This window comes from Chlorocebus sabaeus, chromosome 16, assembly GCF_047675955.1.
Source record: "Chlorocebus sabaeus isolate Y175 chromosome 16, mChlSab1.0.hap1, whole genome shotgun sequence".
NCBI lineage: Eukaryota > Metazoa > Chordata > Mammalia > Primates > Cercopithecidae > Chlorocebus > Chlorocebus sabaeus.
Window position 1 is genome coordinate 18,203,675 of NC_132919.1, and position 18,295 is coordinate 18,221,969.

The window sequence follows — 18,295 nt, forward strand, 5'->3', positions numbered from 1 at the left end:
GCGGCGGCGGCGGCGGCGGCGGGCGCGGCGCCGGCAGCCGGGCGCAAGATGATGAAGTTTCGGTTCCGGCGGCAGGGCGCCGACCCGCAGCGCGAGAAGCTCAAGCAGGAGCTTTTCGCCTTCAACAAGGTGCGGCTGCGGCGCGGGCGCGGCGCGGGCTCGGGTGGGAGGGGGCGGGCCGGGGGCCCGGGCTGGGGACCCGGGGTCGGAGCCACGTCGGGCCCGGGGGGCGGGGGCTGGCATGCAGCGCGGCGCGGGGCGGGGGCTGGGCCGGGCCGCGCACCCCCTCCTCGGGCCCAGCTCTGGCTCGGACTCTGGGTGGGTCTGGGTCTCCGGCCGACTTTCCGTGCCTGCTCCCGAGTCTCTGCGGGCCGCTCTGGCCCTGGGTCTGCCAGTCTCTGTGTGTCTGGGTCTCTCTGTCTCTGAGACTCTTTGCCTGTCTTTGGGTCTCTGCCCCACTTTGTCCGTCGCTGACCGGCTTCCTCGCCCCAGTTGTGCCTGTGTGTGTGGTGGGGGTGCCTCTGCCTCTGCCCCTTCCTATCTTTGCCTGTCTCCCTTTATCTCTCTGCCTCTCATTTCTCTTTCTGCCTCTGCGTCTCTGAGTCTTTGCCTGTCTCTCCCTGCGTGTCTCTCTCTCTCTCTCTCTCTCTCTCTCTCTCTCTCTCTCTCTCTCTCTCTCTCTGTGGAGTCTCTCGACCTGTTCTCTGTCGCTCACTCTCTGTCTCTTTATCCTTTTTCTTTGGGGCTCCTTTGCGTCCCTGCTCGGCCCTTGGGACAGCCGTGGGCCCCGGTTTGTTTTGTGCTTTGGCATGCAGGAGGGCGAGAGAGTTAGTGGGGACAAGGCAGCTGTGGGGGGTGCGGCTGGGAAATCCCTTCAAGGAGCCTCTCCTTCCTTACCCCACTGCTCCAGGCTCTGCCTTGCCCTGCTCTCCCCTGCCCTGCCCGGGGCCCCGAGTCCAGGGGACATGCCTGGCTGTGTACTGCACTGCCCTTCACATCGTGGGGCCTCAGTTTCCCTAGCTGTGAAATGAGGCTACTTTTCTCCTTACTGTGGGCCCTGGCTCCCTCTGCCACATGGGCCAGCTGTCCTGCTGCTCCGCACCAAGGTGGAGTGAGGTGGAGGCTTTTCCTTCCTTTCCCCAAGTGGGACACTAGGGGCCAGGGAAAGGGGCCGCCTCAGCCCCCGCCTCCCTATGCACTGATGTTAGAGCAGGGCCTCAGCCTGCTCCTGGCTCACTCCTCTGGGGGCGTTGGTTTTGTCCTCATTCTTACCCCAGAGCCCACGGATCGCAGAGCCTCTCAGTGCTCTTCGAAATTAGAGTTATCTTCAAAATACAGGTGAGAAAATTGAGGTTCTGAGAGGGGTGACGGCTTGCCCAGAGTCAGAGTGAGCTGCACCAATATCTTTCTCGAGTTCCTGTGTCAGTGGGGTTGGATTTTAGCCTTGAGGGGCAGGGATTTTTCCAAGGGGCTGCTGTGGTCCTGGGCCAGTGTTGTGCCAGGTGCCCTGGGCTGCCTTGAGGAGACCCTTGTCTTGGAGGAGGCTCTGGGACAGTTGGACCTGGAGTAGCAGAGGCACTGGGATGTCTCAGGGTTTCCCTGCCTAGGTCTGCAGTGGTTGCCGGTGAGAGCTGCCAGGACCTTCACAGGGTGGCTGAGAACCTGCCAGGAACCTGAGAGGGGGCCCAGAGGGGAAGCTGGTGCTCCGTGGTCTCCAGATGGTGCCTGTTTTCTGTGCTGGGGAGGCTATGAGAGTTAGGTGAGAGGAGAATGGCCCTTCAGGGAAAGGCAGCAACAGGCTCAGGGCTAAATGTCACTTTTTTTTTGAGACGTGGTCTCACTCTCACCCAGGCTGAAGTGCAGTGGCACAGTCCCAGCCCACTGCAGCCTCAACCTCCCTGGCTCAGGTGATCCTCCCACCTCAGCCTCCTGAGTAGCTGGGACTACAGGCTCATGTCGCCATGCCCGGCTAGTTTTTGTATTTTTTGTAGAGGTGCGGTTTTACCATGTTGCCGAGAATGGTCTCGAACTCCTGGGCTCAAGCTATCTATCCATCCATGGTGGCTTCCCAAAGTGCTAGGATTACAGGCATGAGCTACCATGCCTGGCCTAAATGTCATTTCTTCAGCCAGTAAATTGGGGTGTGCAGCGGGGACTGGAGACAGATGGGAATGAAGCTCAGCCCGCTCTGTCTAGCCTTGGGGTGGTGGGAAGTAAGGGCCCTCCACTGAGGATGAAGTGTGGGCAGCAGTGGTGGAAAGTGGGTTGGTCTTGGGGAAGGGACTTAGTCACCTAAGTGGGTCATAGGGGATCGCTAGGGAATAGGCCCCTGATTCCTGAGTTTGGGGGGTGGGAGACAGGTCAGGAGTGAGCAGGGACTTTGGACTCCGAGTCTTGGGTTCAAATCCCAGTCCAGCCCATATGTCGCCTGTGGAGTGTGCCTTCTCTGTTAATACTGAGCCCCACTGTGTGTGAGGTCTCCAAGGTTCTGGGGACAACAGTAGTTATCAAAAAGGACAAATATGTCTTAACTCAGGCGGCTGATATGCTAATGCAGGAGACAGTGAAAAGCCAAAACAAAAAAATAGAATAGATAGTAGTTGGGATGTTAGCCAGTGCTGTGGATCAAATAAAGCAGGGCGAGGGGGAGGGAGGTGTGGCCAGGGCGGCTGCTGCAGCCAGGGTGGCTTAGGGAGGCTTCTCTGAGGAGATGACTCCTGAGCGACAGGAAGTGCTGGAGGAAGTGCATGCCAGGCAGAGGGGCAGTAGGTGCAAAGGCCCTGAGGCACAAGCCTCCCTTAGCTGGGAACCCCAGGAGGATCCTGAGCAGGGGAGGGACGAGGATCTGGCTGTGGCTTTCATAGGATCCCTCTGGCTTCTGTGTGGGAACAGACTGTAGTGAGCACCAATCCAGGTGAGTGACAGTGGGGCCTGGAGCAGGGAGGGGGGTGACTTCTGTGTGTTTTGAAACTGAGTTGATGGGGCTCAGAAATGGGCTGGGCGTGGGGTATGAGGGAAGCAGATGGTGGACAGTGCATATAACCTCCTTTCCTCTTCTGTAAAGAGGGAAGGCTGTGGGGATTTGTGATGCGATGTCCCGTCTGTGGATCCTGGTTGTAGCAAGGGACTGGCTAGACAAGGTCAGGTGCAGCAAGGGTGTGGCATTATTGGTGGGAGAGAGAAGCCCCAGCCAAATGGCCAACTCTGTCCTTAGTTGGGCTTACTGTCCCCAGGGCCCTTATGAGAGACTGAGGCTTGGAGAGTACTGTGACTTGCCCAAGGCCAGACAGCTAGGCCATGACCGAACCAGCTGCCCAGAGGGCTCAGTCCCCACCTGGATGGGCGGAGACAGGCAGGGAGGGAGGTTGGGGTTACAGGCTGGGAACTGGGGTTTCTTACAAATGTGTGTCTTCCTGAGGCAGTGGGTCAGGAATTACCAGTGGTAAAAGTAAAAAATAAATAAATAACAACAACAACAAAATAAAAGGAGGTACCATTGGCCCACATGGGTGTCCTATACTGGTGTTCAGGATGGGGCTGGAGCTCAGCTGTGCAGGCTTCCCAGGGAGAGCACAGCCAGGCCAAAGACAGGAGACCGGTACAGAAGGGCCTGCGCTGTGAAAGGGGCAGGGGAGCGGGTGGGAAGCTGTTCCATCGACACTCTGGGCACACAAACCCTCTTAACGCCACCTCTGCCGCTGATGGGCGTGGGAGTCATGTTGCCTAGCTGTTGGCAGGTGGGGAGGCGGGAAGATGCCTTCAGGGTCCAGGCAGAAAGCTGCCCCTCTCTGGGCCTCCATCTCCCTCTGTCTGGGAGGAGTCAAAAGCCTCTGCCTAGCTGATCCTGGGTGTTGTCCCTTGACCTCTGACCTCCACTCAGGCCTGTGTTTGGGGAGTGTCATGGACATCATGTGGGACTCCTCAAGCTTTAGTCTGTGCCTCTAAGAATGGGGTGCGGAGCCCTTCACGGAGCAAGTGGGGCCTCGTCAGTGCCTGCATCTCTGTGAGCCTTGCTTCACCTGTTTGTTGCTGGAGCCTCCATGCAGTGGGGTCTACATGAGCCCGTGTGCATTGAGGGGCATGGGGGCGTGGCGAGGGGGGGGCCTCTGTGGGTCATGCGCGCGGTAGAGTCATGATGGAGCCCAGGGGTTTAGCCACCTCCCCACCAACTGGAGGCATGATAACCCATTTCACAGTTGAGGGTGCTGAGGCACAGAGCAAGTAGACCTGCCTCCTACCCGCAGTGTGTCAGCTGCAGACCCTGGAGGCTGCCTTGGGGTGGGCCTCAGGGTGGGCCACGGCAGAGGTGCCTGGGAGTGCTTACCCCCAGCAGCGTTCCCCTCCTCACAGACAGTGGAGCATGGCTTTCCCAATCAGCCCAGCGCCCTGGCCTTCGACCCTGAACTTCGCATCATGGCCATTGGCACCAGGTCTGGGGCTGTCAAGATGTATCCTTTGCAGGCTAGGTGTTCAGGTCTGTTCAGGACCACCTGCCTGTAGTTCCTGTGTTCTGGGGTCCCGGTCTTGGCAGTGTCCAGCTCGAGAGTAGAACAGAGGTGCTCTGCTGGGCAGTAGTGGGGGCTTCTGTGGGCGCTACAGTAAGTGCTGGGATCTTGGTGGAGGTTGGCGTGGCTTCTGTACCTGAGATGACTGTGCAGAGATGATGGGGTCCTTTTGCTGAGAGACGGGTGGTCAGTTTGCAGTAGCACAGCTGTCCCTTGCTACGTGTCAGCCAGCCAGTTACCTAGGCGACCCTGCCATCATCCCAGCAACTCTGGGGAGGCCAGGCAGGGGGGCTGGGCTGTGATACCCATGGAGGATGGCAGGTGGGCTGGGGCCCTGGTGAGCCAATGCACACACGTGTGAATGTGAAGACACATGTGTTCAGCCAAGGGGGCTGGGGGCAGTGCCAGGCTCGGCATGGTGAGTGCAGCACGGCCCCCACCTGGATCCTGGCTGCTGCACAATGGGCTGTGTGAGCCACACAAAGCGGGCATTTTCCCTGCAGGCCCGGGGTGGGGGTGGGGGGCAGGCCAGCAGCTCAGTGTCTCTGTGCTGGCCCTGGAGAATCCCACCCCAACTGCTCTTGGGGAAGCCGAGGTGCCAGGGTCTGGCTGATGGCGACTTCGTGAGGGGTGCTGACCCCTACCCCTCCTGTGTGGCCCTCTGAGTTTCAGTATCCTGGTTTCGGACATCAGTTCCCAGAAAATGTGTCAATGCCGGGAAAGGGGAGGGTGTGGGATGGGGGTCTCCTCACCCCAGGGGTGGGAGTCTGAGCCTGTGGTTTGTGAGCTCTTTGCCTACTCTGGGGAGTGCGGATGGGCTGAGATGTCCCCTTCTCTCCCATGGCCCTAGCAGCACCTGTGGGTGAGTAGGGCAGTACTCTGGGCCCGACATGCCCCACTGCCTGGCCTGCTGCTCCCACTCCTGTGGGTGCTGCGCTGCCATCCGCACATGTATCCCTGCAGCCTTCACGTGTCCCTCCTGTGTTGGGGTCTCCTGTGCTCTTGTCCTCAGGCTCAAAAAGAACCTGAAGTGCAGATGAGGAGACTGAGCCTCAGAAAGGAGGCTGGAGCTCGGGGTCCTCTTCCCTTCTTCCCCTGACCACCACTGCCTGGAGCCCCTCGGGTTGGGAAACTGAGGCTGGAGAGGGCCAGCCCTGGTCATTAGAAGCTGCCCCTCCCCCTGCCAGACCGGCCCCATCTCCTTGACGACCCTGGTTCCCGCCCAGCTGCTCCTGTCCCTTCTTTTGTCCCTTCTTCAGAGTTTCTCGCCAGGCTCCTGTAGGGAATCCCAGCTCAAGCTCCAGGCAACGGCTCCTGTGTTGTCACCGGGGCAACGTTGCTGACTCCTCCCTGCACCCTCTGTCCTGGGGCCCTTTCAGGCCCTGCTGTCCACCATCAGCCCTGGAGTTGCCGGGACTGAGGCACTGACACTGGGCACTTCAAGCAGGTCACCCACGCCCTCCGAGTCTCTGTGTGCTCATCTGTTAAATGGGCAGGCTGGGGTCTCTCCTCCCTCAAGGTGGCAGTTGTTGGCTGCCTGCCCTGGAGGGAGGTGGGTTTTCTTTTTTGTTGTTGTGTTTTTGAGACAGAGTCTCACTCTTTGTCGCCCAGGCTGGAGTGCAGTGGCACAATTTCGGCTCACTGTAGCCTTTGCCTCCTGGAGTCAAGCAATTCTCTGCCGCAGCCTCCCAAATAGCTGGGATTACAGGCGCCTGCCAGCATGCCTGGCTACTTTTTGCATTTTTAATAGAGACGAGGTTTCACCATCTTGGCCAGGCTGGTCCTCAACTCCAGACCTTGTGATCCACCCGCCTCAGCCTCCCAGAGTGCTGGGATTACAGGAGTGAGCCACTGCGCCCGGCGGAGGTGGGTTTTCTTACCCATGGCTGAAGTTTGGCCTGAAGCTATGGGAAAAGACAGTCTGGACTCTCTTGCTCCCTGGCTTTCTTGTCCAGGCCTTGCACCTCTGGCCTTCCTGATCCCATCTGGCAAGGCGCAGCTCCCAGAGCCCATAGAAACGTGGGGCTGAAGTGGAGCGGAGCCCCAGCCTCTCACCAGGCTGAGGCCGAGCCTGCTGGGTGTGTTTGTTCTCACTGGATCTGCAACAGCCCTGTAAGGTGGGCGTCACTGGCCCGGTTTACCGGAACTGAAGGTCCTATAGCAGCACCCGACTTGCAAGAGTGAGTGGAGCCTGCACGCCGATCTTAGGGATACTGTAGGGGTACAGGGTGGGAGCTTTAGGGAGGGGGCCTCCGTTCTTCAGGGAGGCCTCCTGGATGGGCAGGCCCATGCCGGGGTCCACTGGAATACTCCGGGTTAAGGAGGAGCCTTGGGTATCTCACTCGCCGTGGTTTGCTGGTCCATGCCTGTTTCCACCTTGACCTGCCACCCTCAGCTATGGTGCACCTGGCGTGGAGTTCACAGGCCTGCACCGGGATGCAGCCACCGTCACACAGATGCACTTCTTGCCCGGCCAGGTGAGCCTCTGCTTCCCACTGGCCAGCTCCCTGTGGCCCCCATATCTACTCACCCTCCTAGGCCAGCCTAGTTTTCATCTCTGCTCACACACCAGGGCCGCCTCCTGACCCTGCTTGATGACAGCAGCCTGCATCTCTGGGAGATTGTCCACCATAATGGCTGTGCCCACCTGGAAGAGGCACTCAGCTTCCAGCTGCCCAGCCGGCCCGGCTTTGATGGTGCCAGGTACCAGAGAACTTGGCTGGGGCCAGCCACTGGGCAGGGAGGATCTGGGGGAGTCTGTGGGAACCTGCTGTGCAGAGGCAGCATGGAGACAGGCAGCTGCCAGTGGGGGCTGTGGTTCAGGGCAGGATGCCTTGAGCTGGGCCTAGGTCCCAGGCTGCGGCTATTGGACCCTGCTTTACTGAGGTATACTCTGTGAACTTTTCAGGTTAAATGGGAGGTTTGGGTTGAGTCCAACATGAGCAGGTAATTAGCATTGTGAGCAGCAGGAGGTACATGCATTATATGCCAAACTCCTAGGACCTGAGGCCTGGCACTACACTTACTGCAGTGATGGGGGTGTCTAGGGGTTTGGGGCAGGGCCTAAGCCAGTTAGTAATAGCGAGGGTTCCCTGGCCCCTTCAGTTGTGGGTGGGAGACAGGCCTTTCTGTGCACAGGTGAAAGGGCAGGGTTGAGGGCAAGGAGGGTCCCACGGGCTGTGCTTGGTAAGGTGCTGGCAGCATGCCCCAGCTGGGTGAGAGTATGGGGAGTCTCTCCCCCCAGCCCTGCCTGAAATAGCTGGAAAAGGGGAGTCCTAACCCAGGGATGGATTCCTGATGCCTCCCAGCTTCTGCAGATGAGGGTTATCTGGGGCCCTCCTGTGAAGTCAGGAGATGTCTGAGGGCTGGCAGGGGGATTCCTAGGAGGGGCTTAGCAGGGAGATCCTAGTCCTGGCTTGGGCAATGCCGTGGTTCCTGCTGTCCTCTCTTGGTGGGTGGGAGGAGCTGGGAGCCCAGTCTGCAAGACCTGGGGAACCTATTTTTATCTGTCTCCCTGCTGACATCCTTATGAATAATTGAGCGGGCTGATATGACGCATGTCTTCCTGGGGTGGCTCTGTAAGTAGGCCCTAGTGAGCGCTGTGGGGCCAGTGATGAGTTATCAGCAGTGGCCCAGCTCCTCACACCCCACCTCACCAGGTGGATGGGCTTGCACCCTCACTCCCTTTCCCTTGTTCCCTGCAGCGCTCCGCTCAGCCTTATCCGAGTCACAGTGGTCCTGCTGGTGGCTGCCGGCGACATAGCAGCCCTGGGCACTGAGGGCAGCAGTGTCTTCTTCCTGGATGTTACCACCCTGACCCTGCTCGAGGGGCAGACGCTTGCCCCAGGCGAGGTTCTGCGCAGGTGAGAGGCCGGTGGGCTTCCCAGCACACACTCTGTGCCCAGGAGGTTCTACTGGCTCACCTGCCTTCCTCCACAGCGTGCCAGATGACTACCGCTGTGGGAAGGCGCTGGGCCCCGTGGAGTCACTCCAGGGACACCTGCGGGACCCCACGAAGATTCTCATTGGCTACAGCCGGGGCCTGCTGGTCATCTGGAACCAGGCCTCGCAGTGTGTGGACCACGTCTTCCTGGGGAACCAGGTATGTGGGTGAGGCCAGTGTCCCCTCAGCCTGGGCCCCTAGTGCGTGCCCACCATGGCTCATGCCTGCCTGCCTGCCCCTGCCTGCCCACAGCAGCTGGAGAGCCTATGCTGGGGGCGTGATAGCAGCACTGTGGTCAGCTCACACAGTGATGGCAGCTATGCTGTCTGGTCTGTGGATGCCGGCAGCTCCCCAACGCTGCAGCCCACGGTAGCCACCACACCTTACGGTGAGTGCCGGGGAGGCCTTAGCCAGAGGGTGGTGATGGGAGGGGGCACCACTGAGCCAAGCCAAACTGGCTGAGGAGTGACTCCCCCGAGGGGGTGGTCTGGTGGCAGTGCCTCCCGCCGACTTCCTGGGGAGGCAGGAGGCAGCTGCAAGGTAGAGAGCAGTGGAGGGCAGAGCAGGAATGGCAGAATTGCTAAGAACCACCAGCGAGTCTGGTCTGACGCTGTCCCACCCCTCAGGCCCCTTTCCCTGCAAGGCCATTAACAAGATTCTGTGGCGGACCTGTGAGTCTGGGTAGGTCAGGGGAGCGGGTGTCCGACGTGAGCCGCGTCTGGCTAGGGGGCTGGAAGGGTGGGCTCTTCCTGGGTTGTGCAGTATGTGCTTGGGACCCAAGTGGTTCATGGCTCACACAACTCTCTGCATACAGGGGCCACTTTATCATCTTCAGCGGTGGCATGCCCCGTGCCAGCTATGGTGACCGCCACTGTGTAAGTGTGCTTCGAGCCGAGACATTGGTGACGCTGGACTTCACCTCCCGCATCATCGACTTCTTCACAGTGCACAGCACGCGGCCTGAGGATGGTGTGTGCCCTGCCGTACCCTACCCTTTCCCAGCCCCACCTGGTGCCCTCTGCCACCTATGACTGTGCTCACCCCATACCCGCTCCATCCAACAGAATTTGATGACCCCCAGGCCCTGGCTGTGCTGCTGGAAGAGGAGCTGGTGGTGCTGGACCTGCAGACTCCTGGCTGGCCAGCTGTGCCTGCCCCATACCTGGCCCCGCTGCACTCATCTGCAATCACTTGCTCGGCCCACGTGGCCAATGTGCCCGCCAAGCTGTGGGCCCGCATTGTGAGCGCTGGCGAGCAGCAGAGCCCCCAGCCTGTCTCCAGTGCCTTGGTGTGTGTGGGGATCAGGGGGGGTCTTACAGGGTGGAGTCTTGAGGAGGGGGAGAGTGTTTCACTTCTAAGCGTGGAGGTCAGAATGTGCCATGCTCGGGGTGGAAGGGAGAAGATGTTTGTCCTAACCTTGTGCACACATCTCTGCACCCCCTCCCAGAGCTGGCCCATCACTGGGGGCCGAAACCTGGCCCAGGAGCCATCTCAGCGAGGGTTGCTGCTGACCGGGTAGGTGTGCGTGCTTATGTGGGTGAGTGGGCTCCTTGCTGTTGGGAGAGAACCCATCCTGGGCCTGGTGGGTGCAGAGGTGCCAGGAGACTCAGGCCTGGCCCCTAGTGGGACCAGGTAGTTCCTCCTCGCCCAAGGTGGATTGGAATGAAACCTCTCTGGACCTTGGTTCAAGTTGCTGCCCTGATCTGCCTTTTGGCCTGGAACTGAGCTCTACCAAACCCCAGGGCTCCACCCGCCCAGCCTGCCTGCCCTGGGACTGGAAAATCTGGGCTGGCCCACGCTGAACTGCCCAGGGAAGGTGCCAGAGAGCCCAGCCTGGGCCTGGCGGGCGCTGACGTGCCCGGTGACTCAGGCCTTAACTTCCTGCCCTGCCCCCACTCCCGCCTGTGCTGGGACCCTCAGGCCTCTGACTCCAGTGTGCCCTTCCCTGCTGAAGAGCTTGCTGTGGCTTTCAGGGCTGCCAGAGTGAGTCTTAACCACCCCACAGTCACACACCTCTCACACCCACCCCACAGTCACACACCTCTCACACCCACCCCACAGTCACACACCTCTCACCCACCCCACAGACACACCTCACACCCACCCCACAGTCACACACCTCTCACACCCACTCCACACACACCTCTCACACCCACCCCACACATACCTCTCACACCCACCCCACAGTCACACACCTCACACCCACCCCACAGACACCTCACACCTCACACCCACCCCACACACACCTCTCACACCCACCCCACAGTCACACACCTCTCACACCCACCCCACAGTCACACACCTCTCACACCCACCCCACAGTCACACACCTCACACCCACCCCACAGTCACACACCTCACACCCACCCCACACACCTCTCACAGCCACCCCACACACACCTCTCACACCCACCCCACAGTCACACACCTCTCACACCCACCCCACACACACCTCTCCCACCCCACACACACCTCTCACACCCACCCCACACACACCTCTCACACCCACCCCACACACCTCTCACACCCACCCCACAGTCACACACCTCACACACCCACCCCACAGTCACACACCTCTCACACCCACCCCACACACACCTCTCACACCCACCCCACACACACCTCTCACACCCACCCCACACCTCACACACCCACCCCACACACCTCTCACACCCACCCCACACACACCTCTCACACCCACCCCACACACACCTCACACACCCACCCCACAGTCACACACCTCACACCCACCCCACACACACCTCTCACACCCACCCCACACACACCTCACACACCCACCCCACACACACCTCACACACCCACCCCACACACACCTCTCACACCCACCCCACACACACCTCTCACACCCACCCCACACACACCTCACACACCCACCCCACACACCTCACACACCCACCCCACAGTCACACACCTCTCACACCCACCCCACAGTCACACACCTCTCACACCCACCCCACAGTCACACACCTCTCACGCCCGCCCCACAGTCACACACCTCACACACCCACCCCACACACACCTCACACACCCACCCCACAGTCACACACCTCTCACACCCACCCCACACACACCTCTCACACCCACCCCACACACACCTCTCACACCCACCCCACACACACCTCCCACACCCACCCCACACACACCTCCCACACCCACCCCACACACACCTCCCACACCCACCCCACACACACCTCACACACCCACCCCACACACACCTCTCACACCCACCCCACACACACCTCACACCCACCCCACACACACCTCTCACACCCACCCCACACACACCTCCCACACCCACCCCACACACACCTCCCACACCCACCCCACACACACCTCACACACCCACCCGTCACACACCTCACACCCACCCCACACACACCTCTCACACCCACCCCACACACCTCTTACACCCACCCCACACACACCTCACACACCCACCCCACAGTCACACACCTCTCACACCCACCCCACACACACCTCTCACACCCACCCCACACACACCTCTCACACCCACCCCACAGTCACACACCTCTCACACCCACCCCACAGTCACACACCTCTCACACCCCCCCACACACACCTCTCACCCACCCCACACACACCTCTCACACCCACCCCACACACACCTCTCACACCCACCCCACACACACCTCTCACACCCACCCCACAGTCACACACCTCTCACACCCACTCCACACACAGCTCTCACACCCACCCCACACACAGCTCTCACACCCACCCCACACACACCTCTCACACCCACCCCACACACACCTCTCACACCAACCCCACACACACCTCTCACACCCAACCCACACACACCTCTCACACCCACCCCACACACCTCTCACACCCACCCCACACACACCTCACACACCCACCCCACAGTCACACACCTCACACCCACCCCACAGTCACACACCTCTCACACCCACCCCACACACACCTCACACACCCACCCCACACACACCTCACACACCCACCCCACACACACCTCTCACACCCACCCCACACACACCTCTCACACCCACCCCACACACACCTCACACACCCACCCCACACACCTCTCACACCCACCCCACACCTCTCACACCCACCCCACACACACCTCTCACACCCACCCCACACACACCTCACACACCCACCCCACAGTCACACACCTCACACCCACCCCACACACACCTCTCACACCCACCCCACACACACCTCACACACCCACCCCACACACACCTCACACACCCACCCCACACACACCTCTCACACCCACCCCACACACACCTCACACCCACCCCACACACACCTCACACACCCACCCCACACACATCTCACACACCCACCCCACAGTCACACACCTCTCACGCCCACCCCACAGTCACACACCTCACGCCCACCCCACAGTCACACACCTCTCACGCCCACCCCACAGTCACACACCTCACACACCCACCCCACACACACCTCACACACCCACCCCACAGTCACACACCTCTCACACCCACCCCACACACACCTCTCACACCCACCCCACACACACCTCCCACACCCACCCCACACACACCTCCCACACCCACCCCACACACACCTCACACACCCACCCCACACACACCTCTCACACCCACCCCACACACACCTCACACCCACCCCACACACACCTCTCCCACCCACCCCACACACACCTCCCACACCCACCCCACACACACCTCCCACACCCACCCCACACACACCTCACACACCCACCCGTCACACACCTCACACCCACCCCACACACACCTCTCACACCCACCCCACACACCTCTTACACCCACCCCACACACACCTCTCACACCCACCCCACAGTCACACACCTCTCACACCCACCCCACACACACCTCTCACACCCACCCCACACACACCTCTCACACCCACCCCACACACACCTCTCACACCCACCCCACAGTCACACACCTCTCACACCCACCCCACAGTCACACACCTCTCACACCCACCCTACACACACCTCTCACCCACCCCACACACACCTCTCACACCCACCCCACACACACCTCTCACACCCACCCCACAGTCACACACCTCTCACACCCACTCCACACACAGCTCTCACACCCACCCCACACACACCTCTCACACCCACCCCACACACACCTCTCACACCCACCCCACACACACCTCTCACACCCACCTCACACACACCTCTCACACCCACCCCACACACACCTCACACCCACCCCACAGTCACACACCTCACACCCACCCCACACACACCTCTCACACCCACCCCACAGTCACACACCTCTCACACCCACCCCACAGACACACCTCACACCCACCCCACAGTCACACACCTCACACCCGCCCCACAGTCACACACCTCACACCCGCCCCACAGTCACACACCTCTCACGCCTGCCCCACAGTCACACACCTCTCACACCCACCCCACAGTCACACACCTCACACCCGCCCCACAGTCACACACCTCTCACGCCCTGCCTCTGGGCTTTCACCACTGCCCGGGGCCCTGCTTGGGCTCTGCAGCTGTGTCCTAAGGCTGCGCCATAGATTTGTCTACTTCCCCTGCGCCCTCCCTGCTTCCTCCTGGCCTCTGCAGTCTTCCTGCTCCTCCACCTACGTGATTGCCTCGGGCCCCAGGCAGCTCCTCCCCTGGGATGCCCCACGCTCTGTTCTGTGACTGCCTTGCTCTTGATCACCTTTGATGGCTGCTGCAGTGCAGGCAGAACCCCCATAGTCCTCTGTTCTCTACATGTCCCCCTTGGCCATCTCCTGTTAATCAGGGTGGTCATTTCCACCCTGTGGTTTAAAGGGCCCAGGTGCATGTGGTGCATGTGGCCTGGCATATAGCAGGTGCACGGTGCGCCTGTGCTGTATACAGTAGGTGCCTGTTGTTTTTTGTAACAATAAGATTCTGGTCAGTGTTTGGCATGTGCAGTAGGTGCTTAGTGAGTGGTCATCGGGTGAGTGAATGGAGGGGTGTGCAGGCCTCACAGGAACCCAGGGGTAGCCCTGACATCTGCCTTCCCTGCAGCCATGAGGATGGCACTGTGAGGTTCTGGGATGCCTCGGGTGTGGCGCTGCGGCCGCTCTATAAGCTGAGCACAGCTGGCCTCTTCCAGACGGACTGTGAGCACGCTGACAGCCTGGCCCAGGCTGCCGAGGACGACTGGCCACCCTTCCGCAAGGTGGGCCCCTCCCCTGGCCCTGATGAGCTGGTCCCAACTCTGCCTGGACTCATTACTCCTTCCCATCCCTCTAGGTGGGCTGCTTTGATCCCTACAGTGACGATCCCCGGCTTGGCGTGCAGAAGGTTGCTCTCTGCAAGTATACAGCCCAGATGGTGGTGGCTGGCACTGCAGGCCAGGTAGGGCTGGGTGTCCCCTGGGTTGGAGATGTCAGGGAGGGCTTTCTGGAAGAGATGGGTCTGAACTGGAGGGTCTGGTGGAGAGGGAGATGGACTGGCACAGGCAAAAGCCAAGGTGGGAATAGGGCTCTGGGTGGGGCTGGCTGGGGTGAGGACAGATGGGAAGTGCGCCTGTCGCTGGGGGAACCACAGTGTTGAGGAGGGGCGGGAACTCATGTCAGTGCTGTGCTCCGGCGTTCATACTACATACAGGAGGGGCTCAATGTGTCCTTATTGCTAAATGGGAGATAAAGGCTCCGGGTAAGGGTGAACATTTGCCCTTAGAGGGCAGGGACTAGTGTGTCTTGTTCATCACTGTGTTCCTTGTGCTCAGCGAGGGCCTTGGTATACAGTAGGCATTCAGTGAGTGCTTATGTAGCTGATGAACTGAAGACAGTCCTAGAACCACCTTGGTGGCGGCTGGGGCTGCTTCAGAGGCTACAGGCTGAGTGGGGCCCAGGGCGGCCCCTCCCCTGTGCTGATGCTCAACCTGCCTGGCTGTGGGCTCAGGTGCTGGTACTGGAGCTCAGTGACGTGCCGGTGGAGCAGGCGGTCAGCGTGGCCATCATAGACCTCCTCCAGGACCGCGAGGGCTTCACGTGGAAGGGCCATGAGCGGCTGAGCCCACGCACGGGGCCGCTGCCCTGGCCTGCTGGCTTCCAGCCCCGTGTCCTGGTGCAGTGCCTGCCACCAGCTGCTGTCACCGCTGTCACACTCCACACCGAGTGGAGCCTCGTGGCCTTTGGCACCAGTCATGGCTTTGGCCTCTTCGACTACCAGCGCAAGAGCCCTGTGCTGGCCAGGTGTGTGGGGTGGGGGCGGCTGGGCAGCTGGAGCCCCCAGCGAGATGGGGTCTCGGCTTCTGTTTCCACCTCTCGTGTTTGGTGTGGCAAAGGCCCCACTAACCTCCATTGCCCCATAAGAAATAACCTGGCAGCTCCAAGAAGGACATTCTCAGCACCAGCAGCAGCTGGGTCCACAGGACTGCGCCAGAGGGGCTGTGACTCCCTGACCTGGGTGCCTCCACAGGCCAGCAGGAGTGTGGTGGCTGCTCCAGGAGGCTGCTCTGTAGCACAGCTGGACCCTGTCTGCCCCCAGGTGCACTCTTCACCCCAATGACTCCCTGGCCATGGAGGGGCCACTCTCCCGGGTGAAGTCTCTGAAGAAGTCGCTGCGCCAGTCTTTCCGGCGCATTCGCAAGAGCCGTGTCTCGGGCAAGAAGCGGGCTGCTAATGCCAGCAGCAAGGTGAGCTGGGGTGGGCTGCACGGGAGCTGTGCCTGTGTCCTGTTCCTTGGCCTGGCCCTGGCCTGGGACCCCTGGGGCCTGCTTAGCTCAGTGCTCCTCCCTTGGCAGCCCCTGGGCTCTCCAGAGGGATGAGTGAGCTGAGCTGGGTGGTGGAGGAATGGTAACAGAACATAGGGCGCAAAGCAGGATGCAAGCCGCTGGGGTGCTAGGGAGATGGTGTTCAGGAGCCCCTGCCCGGCAGTTGCAGGAAGCCAATGCACAGCTGGCCGAGCAGGCCTGCCCCCACGACGTGGAGATGACGCCTGTGCAGCGCCGCATTGAGCCCCGCTCTGCTGATGACTCCCTATCAGGCGTCGTGCGTTGCCTATACTTTGCCGACACATTCCTTCGAGATGGTAAGGCAGGGACAGAGAAGGGGCAAGGGTTGGGGAGGCTGGCCTCAGTTGGCCACATGGGAGATGGGTGGTGGGACTGCACCTTCCAGGAGGTTTGAAAGTTTTACTGAATGTGGCTGGGCACAGTGGCTCACGACTGTAATCCCAGCACTTTGGGAGGTCGAGGCGGGTGGATCACCTGAGGTCAGGAGTTTGAGACTAGCCTGGCCAACATGGTGAAACCTCATCTCTACTAAAAATACAAAAATGAGCCAGGTGTGGTGGCGGGCACCTGTAATCCCAGCTACTTGGGAGGCTGAGGCAGGAGAATTGCTTGAATGTGGGAGGCGGAGGTTGCAGTGAGCCGAGATCGTGCCACTGCACTCCAGCCTGGGCAACAGAGTGAGACCCTCTCAGAAAAAAAACCCTTACCATCTAGCTCCCCCAGGGGGACTGCTGGGTCACCCCTAGTGTCCCTTGGGGAGCTGGATGGTAATGGATTTTTGAGTGAGCTGGGTGGGCCTCTCAGATCTGAGCCAGGAGAAGAGAGGTTGAGGCCTGGTGGATGACAGTGAGGATCACCAGCCAGTGTCCAGGCCCCGGGGTGGGCATGCATGTGGGCAGCTGCCCAGCCACTTGGTTGGAGTGGAGCAGGTGAGGGTCGAGGAGTGTGGCTCAGGGAGGTACTGCTGCTGGCCAGAGGCTGAGGACCTGGCTTTGATTCTCGGTGGCCTGGGAGCCCTGGGAAGGTCCTGGGTTTGTTGATTGAGTCACTGATTGATTTTGAATTTGTACAATGGGAGAATTTCAAACACACACAAAAATAGGTGGAAAGTTGTCCCACGTATCTCACATGCCTGCCGCCAGCCGTGTGCCCCTTGCGGAGTCTGCGCACCTCCCCCACACTCTTTGCTGGTTTTTTGCGGGGGTATTTTAAACGAAAACCCAGACACAAGCGCTTCAGCGTGTTCCTGACAGATGTCACTGACAGTCACTGCTCACATCATGCCCTGTAGAACTGATGTAAATTCCTGAGTGTCATCTGCTTGGTCTACGAGCTCAGGTTTCTGATGCCATTTATTTGTCGAGAGTCTTTGTGCAGTGGATTTTCCCACTGTCTGGATGTGGCGGGTGCAGCTGGAGGTGGGGGGTTCTTTGACTTTTTGGTTTTTTCTGACTACAAAGACCCAGAGGAGGACAGCCTGGGGTTTTTTACTTGTTCCACTGGCCTGAGAAAGCCGATGGGTTCATGTTCATGGCCGGCTGGGGCTCCTGTTGGGCATGTTTTGAGTTGCGCAGACACTTACTGCCTCAGGATCCATCGGGTCATCAAAGAGCAGGTGGTGAGTCTGCTCTTGCTTCTGCTGGGCTGGGCTCCGATTCTCCACTAAAGCTTGTCCCCCAGAGGTTCAGTTCACACAGGCAGAGCAGGGTCGATGGATGGGCATCGTAGGTGTCCCCAGGCTTGGCGGCTTCCTCTGGCTGCCACATAGGGAACACACTGAAGATGAAGGGGGTGAAGCAGGGCTGAGACAAGGCGCACCTGTCGATAGGACTAGCAAGGGGACGCGGGGGTGGAGAACGGAGTTGGGGTCTTCTGGGGCTTGGGGCCTGAGAGATGCTAGGATGGAGCTGCATTTACTGAGATGGGGGCTGAGGGTGCAGTGGGATGGGTCTGGAGGGCTCAGGGTCTGGTTTGGGTGCCCGTCGGCATCCTGTGCAGATGCGCTACAACTGTTCGGGCCTCTGCAGGAGGGCTGCATCCTGGGCTCTGACTGCAGTCAGCAGCAT

The 18,295-nt window shown here is 60.3% G+C and overlaps 1 protein-coding gene across 3 annotated transcripts in view; it reads left to right on the top strand.

The window, feature by feature from the left end:
- The window catches only part of LLGL1 (LLGL scribble cell polarity complex component 1), a 22,091-nt gene continuing 3,796 nt past the window's right edge, over positions 1–18,295 (top strand). For 2 of the 3 annotated variants that reach the window (XM_073004738.1, XM_073004740.1), the window contains exons 1-16: positions 1–129; positions 4,351–4,448; positions 6,901–6,982; positions 7,078–7,208; positions 8,210–8,368; positions 8,445–8,607; positions 8,701–8,836; positions 9,075–9,129; positions 9,263–9,417; positions 9,513–9,736; positions 9,896–9,963; positions 14,513–14,666; positions 14,741–14,845; positions 15,395–15,687; positions 15,983–16,130; positions 16,372–16,525. In XM_073004738.1, the coding sequence (XP_072860839.1) occupies positions 49–129; positions 4,351–4,448; positions 6,901–6,982; positions 7,078–7,208; positions 8,210–8,368; positions 8,445–8,607; positions 8,701–8,836; positions 9,075–9,129; positions 9,263–9,417; positions 9,513–9,736; positions 9,896–9,963; positions 14,513–14,666; positions 14,741–14,845; positions 15,395–15,687; positions 15,983–16,130; positions 16,372–16,525 (2,206 nt within the window). In that variant the 5' untranslated portion in view covers positions 1–48. The remainder of the gene's footprint in view (positions 130–4,350; positions 4,449–6,900; positions 6,983–7,077; positions 7,209–8,209; positions 8,369–8,444; positions 8,608–8,700; positions 8,837–9,074; positions 9,130–9,262; positions 9,418–9,512; positions 9,737–9,895; positions 9,964–14,512; positions 14,667–14,740; positions 14,846–15,394; positions 15,688–15,982; positions 16,131–16,371; positions 16,526–18,295) is intronic. The other variant, XM_073004739.1, reaches the window with a different exon arrangement.